Here is an 11,144-nt window from a genome sequence, read left to right on the forward strand (position 1 = left end):
CCTGAACCCGACCCCAAGACAACTCTACTAGCTTGTATCTTGTATGACATTTCGGTCAAACCCTTTATTGAAAACTTAAGACGAATAGTGCAATTTTAAAAGAGGATTTGTGAATGTAGACATATTTGGATACTCCTATCCATGTTAACTCGCATAATTTCTAGGCTAGTTAATCTCTATAAGTAAGACAATATTCATCTTAAGATGAAAAGTGTATTATTCTCACTTTTATGCGGAGTATATATAGAACAATTTATTTTTTATAAGTTCCTAAATATAGTAAGACAATACCCGTCACAAAAGGCTTGTCCTTATCTAAATCTGTTTGAAGTTGATTTGAAGTTTAAGACAGATATTGCCACTAAACAAAAAATTTTAATTTACGCTCCTAACAAGACGTTATACGATCCGAAAAAAATGACATGCTAAAGAAATTGTCTGACCTATAATGACACAATCAACCATGCATGTAAAAAAACGTGATAATTACGCCAATAATACTTATAAATTATTATATTTGAAATAACTCGATTCAAACCTGACCCGATCACCTCTAGGTCAAACCCAATGTATGAGAGAACTGAAAAGTCAATACTACTATATCAAATCGGATCAGCAGTGACATCAAGTAGACAAGTACAATATATCTGTAGATTATTATTGACAAATAAAATCTTGTAGAACTAAATAAATTCTTGTTTCCTACGACTTTCCTAAGGAAGCAAGTGTATGTACGTGACAACTAGCCACCTTATCTTATCTTTCTTTCTCTATATATATCATTTCTTTTGCTGGTTCACGATATTTGACTCAATTCATCATTATTCTACATAACTCTTTAAGAAACTGAGAATTTTTCATAAGTTAAAAACAAAAAGTCAAGTAGAAAAGATCCAAGTACTTAAACAATATAATGGGTTATCCGTCATGGTTGAGCACGTCTTCTTCCTTTGATCAAAGTCATGAAAATGGTACTCTTTCCCTTTTCGACGATTCGCCGGTCCGAGAAGCCAAGGTGGAGCTTCAATCTAGCTCTAATGAAGTTTCTAACAAAAGTTGGGTTCACAATGAGGTATATTTATGTTACAACAATCCTTTGATTGTTGCTAAAATAGCTCTTATTACGAAACCATCGTTCAGAAGACTTAGATCATGTATATATCGATATCGAGTGAAATTAGTAGATTCCGGCCTAATTAGTAGATTGACCAAACAATTTAATTACTATTTTCATGTGTTTGGTAAACTGCGTTATATTCTGATAGCATATTGGTCCTAATCTACCATTTTTGAATATGTTGCTAATAATCCGCTAATTACCAAACATCCTTTTTAATTCTGCTAATTTAATTTGATAGTCAAACCTGCTACTAAAATCTGCTAACCGTATTCTGTTAATCATATTCTGTTAACATTATTCGCTATCATGAATATGTTTCTGTTCTTTAGTAAGTCTCATGTAGGACGACTAAACCTTAGTAAGTATACAATTAAAAAAATAAAATTTATTGTGGGTGTTAATTAGCAAATGTTAATTTGTAGACAGGGGCATTATTGGAAGAATTGAATAGGGTAAACGTGGAAAACAAGAAGTTAACAGAAATGCTAACGGTAGTGTGTGAGAATTACAACGGATTGAAGAGGCAATTAACGGAATTGATGAGCAAAAGCGCAAGTAATGATGTCGGTAACGTGATTAAGAAAAGAAAAGTCGAAAATGTGACGGTTGCATTTAATAACAATAATAATATACCGGCTAGAAACAACGTCGAAAGTAGTTCTAGTGATGAAGAAGATTCTTGCGGGAAATCTAAAGATGACGCCTTTAAAATCAAAATCTCAACTGTTGCTGTCCGAACCGAAGCTTCCGATTCAAGCCTTGTAAGTTCAATACCTTCTTTGTTCTGATAACCGCAAATTTAACTTGGCGAATGTTATTGGTTGAACTTATATTATGAAAGTTACCCATAATAATTTTGTCAACTAAGTTAGTTGACATCTAATTCCATATTTCATAGCAAAAGCGGATCTTATATGTATTTTTTTTTATGCATGCAGATACTTAAGGATGGTTACCAATGGAGGAAATATGGTCAAAAAGTGACTAGGGATAATCCTTGCCCTAGAGCTTACTTCAAATGCTCATTTGCTCCTACGTGCCCCGTTAAAAAGAAGGTAATTTTTGCCTCCATTGTTTATATATAGAGGGAAAAAAAATCAATACATGCGTGTAAACTGTAAAGTTAGGATGGAATCTCGAACTAAAATTTTGGGTAGCGATTTTTCTCATTTTAATTTTATATTTATGTAAGGTCTCATATTTACTTATTTTTGGGTAGTAAAAATGAATAATTTTAACTATTTTTTGGAAATTTGATCAAGTAGCGAATGTAATCTTTTGCTACTAATTATGTTCCCCTTACATGCACATTTATCATTTCCTCGTTAGTCTTCGTCCTAAATAGATCTCAATGTTTATTTAATTTTAACATAAATTAAAGCAAGATCACTGACAATATAAATTCGTCGTCATTACTTATTAATTAAGCTAGTTAAATTACGTAGATGATTATTTTTGGTCTGAAAAGAATATATTTTCGTTTGAAAATATAGACATAAAACGTGACATTCATATATTACATCAATCATGAAGCATATTTTTCAACCGGTTGGTTAATGGTTACCAAATAATTGAATTAAATATCGTCCGTATGTATCACATGAAATTTTCAAAGATAATTCTGATTTTTAAGATTTATTTACATTAGGTACAAAGAAGTCTAGAAGATCAATCAATGCTAGTGGCAACATATGAAGGGGAGCACAACCATGCACCTCCACCCCAACAAGACGGCTCATTAGGCTCAAGCCGGGTTTTAAACGTTGGCTCGGTCCCATGTACCGCACCAACAAACTCGTCTAGCCCAACCGTAACTCTTGACCTAACCAAACCTAAGTACTCTAACCTTCAAAATCAGACCAGTAATAAAATGTTGAATGACAATTCAAGCCAATTGAACAGGTTTAACTCGGGTGAGTTCCAAAAATTATTAGCGGAACATATGGCGTCTTCATTGACAAAAGATCCAACGTTTACATCGGCCATTGTCGCGGCGATCTCTGGGAGATTTGTTCACCAAAGCCCAAGTGATTGATGAAATGATGATGTGTAGTATCGATATTGTCAATGTTTTGAGGTCGTGTTGGAGTCAGAATACATGTAATTAGGTTATTGGATAACAATGCATTGGGTATATACAGTTTGTACAATTGAAGTTCTTCCTTGTGTATAGCATTTTGTTTAGGTAAAATTAAACGATCCAGAGGTTTAGAGCGTAGCCTAGTAGTTTGGATCAGAGTTGTATGCAACCGAACCAAAGAAAAAAAATGGAAGCCTTTTCAAATGCAATGTTATAATTTTAGGCTCTTTTCGAATGTAATGTTATAAATAACTCTCACAAAATTGTTGTTGCATTGTTGGAAGAGCTTGAACCTAATACCCAAAAATTCACTCAAATTTTAACCATTAAATTTTACGTACCCTTTCATTAGTCAATCTCATTATCTCTCATTTAAAATATAGATAAATGACTTTATCTCTCATTTAAAATATAGATAAATGACATTCGTTAATTATTTTTTTACAAAAATTGAAAGATTATTGTTACTATATTCATAATAAAATGTGAAGAATGTGAAGAATATACTCCGTGACAAATTCTCATTTTAGACGGGTCTTTTTCTCCTGAAGTTAAGACAGATAAAATATGACTATTTTACTAACAAAAGACCGACAGATTATTGTTAAAAAGCAAAAAAAATTAATTATAACAGTTTATCATTAAATAATCACTTTATATTATAAAATATTGATATTTTCTCATTCTTAAACGATACTTACTAATACAAGATTCGGAATCTTAATAATCATAATACTTTATGAGGATTCAACCATTAGCTATCTAGTTGGCAACATGTATACGCCACGTTACCATAGCAAAAAGGAAAAATAGGAAGAGGAGGTGGTCAACTAATGAAGAGGGTCAAGACTTTGGAGTCAAGGGTTGAAAAACATAAACAAGTGTGGGAAACGAGTCTAATTGTCGTCCAATTAATATACTCCGTATTTTTTAAAATAATTGATGTAGACTTTAATCTTCTGTCGACATGCATTTGCCGTCATTCTACTTCCTCTTCCTTTAGTCAATCTGACTCTAAAGGAAATAATAGTCAACTTAAAATTTCTAGATCATTATTTTAGTTTAAGAAATCAGAACTTTAAAAGATAAATATTGTTTGTGTCATTCGTTTTTGTAATTTAAAAGCTTTAGTATTGGTGTCCGTCCCGTCCGAGCTACTTTTATTTAGAATTAAAATTTATTTCAATTAAATAAAACTACATTAAAGTTGCATAACTCATAAATTTATCATTAATATATTTTTCTATGACATATCTTAAAATTATGATGAAATAAATTATGAGATAAATTCACTACTCCCGCCGCTATTAATATTTTACTTTAAATCGATTGGTTAACTAACTGTTCATATATACATTCTTTTGTTGTTAGTATTGTTATTTTTATTACATTCGTTATTACTACTGTTACTTTCACTACTCCAACCGTAATTATTGTTTTTTTTTGGTAAAAGGTAAGTATATATTGATATCAACAAAAGAGATACATCATCAAGTATATGAGAGTTTAAATACAACTATGAGTAAATGATAAAAAGAAGTATCCTAAGATATCCAATGCTAAGAGTGAGATAACTGCAAAAGTCAAGCTTTATCCCTAGCAGCAATATCAGATTGATTGCGAGCCCAAAATCGAGAAAGGATGTCCTTGAGTACCTGCTGACAAAGCTTCCACGGCCAAGTAACATACTGATCCAACCGAGCCTTATTTCTAACTTTCCAAATATGATAAGCAAGGCTCACATGACAAGCACTGACTACACTTCTTTGCAATTTACTCCTTCCACCACCCACAGAAAACCAATGACTTAGAGCTTCAGGGACAAATTTAACACCAAGCATCTTCTATAAAATAGCCACACATTTCTGACTGAAAGCACACTGGTAAAACAAATGAGCATGAGTCTCCATAGAAGCAGCACATAAATAGCATATATTATTCTGCCCAAATCCCATATTCATGATTCTATCCTGAGTAAGAAGCCTTTGCAGCTGCACTGCCTAGTAGATAAATGAACATTTAGGGACATTAAGAGGATTCCAACAGGTATAACGCCAAGGTACAGGAGCTTGAGGCTGTCTAAGCCACTGATATCCTTCAGCAACAGAGTAAGGCTGATCAGAAGCCAACCAATCATTAGAGTAGGCTAGCTTAAAAGGAACCATAGTATGAGCAATTTTCTTCCATGTCCAACTACAATCATCAGGAGGATCATAGTTGGACCAATGTATACCTTTCATATAAACATGGTTTATCCACTTGAGCCATAAATGGTCCTTTTTACTAGCCAACCACCAAATATATTTTCAATAAGAGCCTTATTCCAAAGTTTAGAATTTTTGATGCCAAGACCACCTTCAGCTTTGGGAGTACAGCAATTGTGCCAACTAACATTAAGGGCTCTTTGATAAGAATCCTTGCCACCCCAAAGATAATTCCTACATATTGAGTCTATTTTGTTCATTATCCCATTAGGTATGAGGAACATGCTAGACCAATATGAGTGGAGACTTGTAAGAACAGAGTTAACAAGAGCCAATCTTCCTGCATAAGTAAGATGTCTAGTGCCCCAAGATCTAATTATTGCACAAATTCTGTCAGTGAGATGCAATCCATCATATTTAGACAATTTTTTTGAAGAAATGGGAACCCCCAAATACTTAAAAGGGAGGGAACCCTTCCTAAAACCAGAGACTTGAAGAATATCACTCATAACATCAGGAGAAACACCATTGAAATATATGTCAGACTTATCTTTGTTGAGGCATAAACCACTTGCTTTAGAGAAAGTAGAGAATGCCCTTAAGAGCCACATGATAGAGCTAGGAGTACCCTTAGAGAATAAAAGCAGATCATCAGCAAAAGGGAGATGATTTAACTTAATAGACCCACAAAGAGGATGAAACTTGAAGTCTTCTTGCTCACTAACCACATTTAGGATTCTTGAAAGGTATTCCATGCAAAGTGTAAATAGGAGAGGAGATAATGGGTCTCCTTGTCTGAGACCACGTTTACCATGAAAAAATCCAAAAGAGTTACCATTGAGAGATAAAGAATAAGCTGTTGTGGTGACACAAGTCATGATCTTATCAATAAAATCCTGAGGAAAATTTAAAGCTTGAAGCATACTCAGAAGGAAAGGCCACTCAACAGTATCATAAGCCTTCCTAAGATCAATTTTAAGAAGGCATCTTGGGATGCTGACTTCCTGTTATAGAGCCTTACCAAATCTTGACAAATAAGAACATTTTCTACAATTTGTCTCCCTTTAACAAACCCACCCTGATTAGGACTCACAATATCAGGAAGTATCTCACTCAGTCTATTACAGAGAAGCTTGGAGATGCACTTATACAGAGTATTACAATAGGCTATGGGTCTGAACTCAAGAACAGTTGAAGGATGCTCACATTTGGGAATGAGAGAAATAATAGTAGCATTCAGTTGTTTCAGCAGCTTACCAGTTAAGAAGAAATCCTGAATGGCAGCACAAATATCAGCTCCAATTAAAGGCCAAGCATCTTTGAAGAACTGGCTTGAATAGCCATCAGGACCAGGTGCTTTGTTAGAAGGAATAGAGAAAAGACAATTCCTGATTTCAATGTCAGTAACTGGTTTCATTAAAATGTGAACATGATCAGCAGTCACCAAGTTGCCTTTCCTAACAGTAGGTATATGAACAGGGGAAGTGACCTTGCTACTACCCAAGAGCTCCTGATAATATTCCAAAAAGGAGCTTTCAATATGGACAAGATCAGTGTGATTGGTACCATGTATATCAGTTATGCTAAGCACCTTGTTATGCATATGACGAGCTTTAATATGCCTATGAAAGAAGGCAGTGTTCTCATCCCCTTCCTTAAGCCACTCAACCTTTGCTTTTTGTCTTAGGAAACTCATTTGAGCTTTGTGCAGCAGATTTCTCAGCTTCCAACAACTCATGATCAAGAGGATTTTGATGTAACTTGGTCTGAATATTGTCCAATAAGAGCCTGGCCAGATCTGCAGCTTTTTCAATATCAGAAAACTTAGCCCTATTAAGCAGCTTCAAAGGTTTCTTGAAACATTTAAGCTTGGATATCACTTGATACATTTTGCAACCCATAATAGTTTTCTCCCATTCAATTCTAACTATCTCAGGAAAATCAGAGGCTTGTCCCCACATATTAAAATACCTAAAATGAGTTTTCCTGAGAGATATATCTAGTCTTCTATAGCATATACAAGGATTATGGTCAAAAAGCCCTTCATTCAAAAAGTAAGCATATGAATTAGGATACAGATTCAGCCACTCATGGTTGATAAGAAATCTGTCAATTCTGGAATACACCCTAGTATTAGAGTCTTGCTTGTTATTCCAAGTATAAAAGGGGCCCTGAGCTTGAATATCCACCAATTGACAGTACTGAACACACTGTCTAAAATCCTCAAGCTCACCCCACATAACAGTGCTGCCCAATCTCTCATTAAAATGTAGGACATTGTTGAAATCCCCACTCACACACCAAGGACCAGAGTAAGAGTCATTAATAGAAGTCAGATCATGCCAAAGCTGTAGTCTATCATTATCAGAATTAGAGCCATAAACAACTGTGAACAGAAAATTTTCACCAGCATAATGTCCTCCACATCTACAGTAATTTGTTGATCAGATGCTCTCACCAGTTGAACATTAAAAACCTGAGGAAGCCAAATGATCCAGATTCTCCCCCCCAGGATGATGTATATTATTATTAATACCATACCACCTATTACCAATATTATTCAGAACAGAATTGAAATTATGACTTTTGACCTTAGTTTCTACTAATCCATAGAGGCCAATTTTATTTTGATGCAAAAACCATTTAATACCAGTTTGCTTATTTATATTATTAATACCAGGAACATTCCAACATCCTAGATTATCCATGTTCAATATTAGGCTGATTAGAGACAGTTCCCCCTTCCTTTTGAACCCCAGCTGAGACAGGATCAATTGTGTGTGGCTGCTTAATAGGAGATGGTGGGGTAGAAACAAGTGAATCTGGTGGCTTAGTGGGAGAAGCTGGAGGAGAAGTAAGTACAGTAGCATAAGAGGTATCTGTTGTAACTACTCTCCCAACTGAATGCACCACCTGACTCACAGGAACTGCAACCTTAGAAGGAGACTTAGGAGGAGGGATAGCAGACTTAGCCACTAGCCTCCAAACCTGAACCATCTTTGGCGCAACAATTTTCTTCCTACACACACTCTGATGATGCCGAATGCCCTTATAGAGAGAACATATCAACGGCTTCCATTCATACTCTACCAGGACACTTTGCTGCTGACCATGTTCATCATTAAATACAATCTCATCCGGGAATTCTTGTCCCACTTGAACCTCAACCAGCAACCTAGCATAACCCAGCCTAGTTTTGTCAAGGGTAGCAGTATCTGCCTTAATATATTTGCCCAAAATAGAAGCTAATTTAGACAAACACTTTTCGCCCCAAAATTTGAGTCCTAAGCCACACAATCTTATCCATATAGGCACATGTTGAACAGGAGACTTATGAAGAGACGCAGACTCAGTCCAAGGTTTGACAATAATAGGCTTATTGTAGAACATTGGGAAACCCTGCTGTAAAACCAGTTCCTTACATTCCATCGTGGGAAATCTCACTAGGAAAACACCATTAGGAAGAAAAGAAATTTTGTCAAACTTGTATTTTCCCCAAATACGTTTCACATGACCATAAATGAGTTTCCAAGGAGGATTACTCCCTAAAACATAACATATAACAGCTGTGTTCCAGTACTCAATTTCAGGTTTAACATCCTCAATAGTAAACTGAAGAATAGACGAAGAAGAAGAGACAGTAGGGGTTTTCTTACCAACTGCAGCCCATCCTTTCTCAGAAACTTCCTCAGCTTCCTCACTACTTAATTCACTCGCATCTTCAACAATAACTTCATCATTCGGCTCAACAATAGATCCAATATCAATTTCTAGAATCCCAACAATTTCATTGACTGATTTAGTACCTTTAGCATCCGCATAACTAGGGACAACAGAAGACGAACTTTCTTGATCCATTAGAGAATTATCCAGGTGATGTTCAGGAATTTGTGTAAAGGAGAGTCTAATTCGAGCTTTTGATTTAGATTTTAGTTTATTTTGAGTTTTATTACGAGATTTTTTGGACACTGATTTCCTTGCCATATTGCAATGGAAACCCTAGAATCCTAGAGAGAAGTCCTAAAAACCTCTCTCTAAAATCTCCATCTTTTTTCTAAGTAGTATAGTCAAATGCTTTCTATTTTAACCGTAATTATTGTTACTTTCTCTATTATCGCATTAATATTGATAATTTCACTACTCCTGTTGTTACTTCTATTACTTTCACTACTCCCGCTCGCTGCTACTATATCCAATGTTACTACAATTTTTTTTTCACTACCAACAGAATTATTTTTACTATTTATACAAGCAATTTTAAGAGGCTTATATATTTATAAAAATATATTACATATATGCATTAAATCAAATTGAAATAATTATGGAATATTATATTTTTTGGGAATCTAATTTGATTTATTTATCTTTTAATAGTTTCCAAAATATAACATACTTATATTATACTTGTGTATGTTAAATAATTAACATCTTTATACTAAGGGTTATGCTCTTTCATGTACATGATTTACTCAATCATGTACTCAATTGACCAATTCATTTCCCCCAAATTTTCAATTGTCATTCTCTATTCAATTCTCCCTCCCTCACCCCTGCCACCGCCATGCTTGCCGCCGACGACCGCCCTTGCTTGCCGCCGACCACCGCTCCATGTCCATCGCCTCCCTTGAACAGCCGAACACCACCGCTCATTCTCTCATCTCCCTGCTCACACACCCAAAACGGATCGACTGATAACCGCAAGACGACACCACCGTCGACCACAGGTCCGACTACCTCCGCCGACTAGACGGCCTTCCCACTATCACTACCGCCTCCCTCCCATGCCACCCAAACCACCTCTTTCCCCATAAACCCTAATTTTCACAAATCCTAATTTTATATAACCCTAATTTAATTTATTAAATGATTATTTACATCTACTTAATTTGATACAAATAATGAAATAAGCAATGAAAATTAAGAATCATTACTTGATTATGAGAATTAAGATTAATAATTGAGTAATTTGCTGAAAACTTTAATTAAGAGATAAAAGAAGAGAATTTGTTTTTTGTTCATTGGAATAAGGGTAAGGAATGGAAAAATTATGGCAAAAAGTTCGTGAAAGAGTAAAACGTGTCAAGATAAAAAAAATGTCGGGTTCATGATATCCTTCATGATTTATGCATCAAAGAAGCTAGAGAAGAGAAAATATTTTACCAGATTAAGCGCCTTGATCATTATCTTGGTGAGTCAAGTGAGCGAGTCAATAATCATCGCCGTATCTCCATCCATGAGTCAGCCCACTCACATGTCTTACATGGATCTATACTAGTTGTGACTTGTGACTAACGAGGGAAAAATAATCCCAAATTTTCAACTTCGGAGGAACAAATCCTAGTTCTTACCGAATTATACCGTTTTAAGAAAGATCAACTGCAATTAAGGGGTTGTGAAAGGTTTTAAGTTAAGACCGTTTTAAGAAAGATCAACTGCAATTAATAAGTTTGATTATTTGTCAAAGCTCGGGAAATTTTGTCAAACATTACTTTTAACTATAGGTCTCCTAATTCTTACCGAATTATACCCGATCCTTATTTAGGATCAATTTAACTTAAGATGTCTCTCACACATTTGCACCCGATAAAATAAAGATGAAAATGATTTAAGTGGGGCATGTTTATTTTAAGAAAAATTACCATATTCTGGTATTCTCTAAATTTATACTTCAACTAAAACTATATACTCCCTCCACACAAAAGTGTCATTCCCATTTCTATAATATATGTGAGGAGTATTT

The 11,144-nt window shown here is 34.9% G+C and overlaps 2 protein-coding genes across 2 annotated transcripts; one reads left to right on the forward strand and one right to left on the reverse strand.

Moving 5' to 3' along the window:
* Positions 1–803: 803 nt before the first annotated feature.
* Positions 804–3,333, forward strand: LOC141648147 (putative WRKY transcription factor 40). Its single transcript, XM_074456629.1, has 4 exons — positions 804–1,072; positions 1,543–1,881; positions 2,059–2,175; positions 2,769–3,333. The coding sequence occupies exons 1-4, from the start codon at positions 914–916 to the stop codon at positions 3,153–3,155; spliced, it is 1,002 nt and encodes a 333-aa protein (XP_074312730.1). The 5' UTR covers positions 804–913; the 3' UTR covers positions 3,156–3,333.
* A 3,735-nt stretch (positions 3,334–7,068) lies between these two features.
* Positions 7,069–8,098, reverse strand: LOC141649777 (uncharacterized). The gene is made up of 3 exons (XM_074458457.1): positions 8,082–8,098; positions 7,881–7,948; positions 7,069–7,790 (listed from the first exon to the last, which is right to left on the reverse strand). The coding sequence occupies exons 1-3, from the start codon at positions 8,096–8,098 to the stop codon at positions 7,069–7,071; spliced, it is 807 nt and encodes a 268-aa protein (XP_074314558.1).
* Between the last annotated feature and the right edge of the window lie 3,046 nt (positions 8,099–11,144).

Source organism: Silene latifolia, chromosome 3, assembly GCF_048544455.1.
Source record: "Silene latifolia isolate original U9 population chromosome 3, ASM4854445v1, whole genome shotgun sequence".
Classification (NCBI taxonomy): Eukaryota; Viridiplantae; Streptophyta; class Magnoliopsida; order Caryophyllales; family Caryophyllaceae; genus Silene; species Silene latifolia.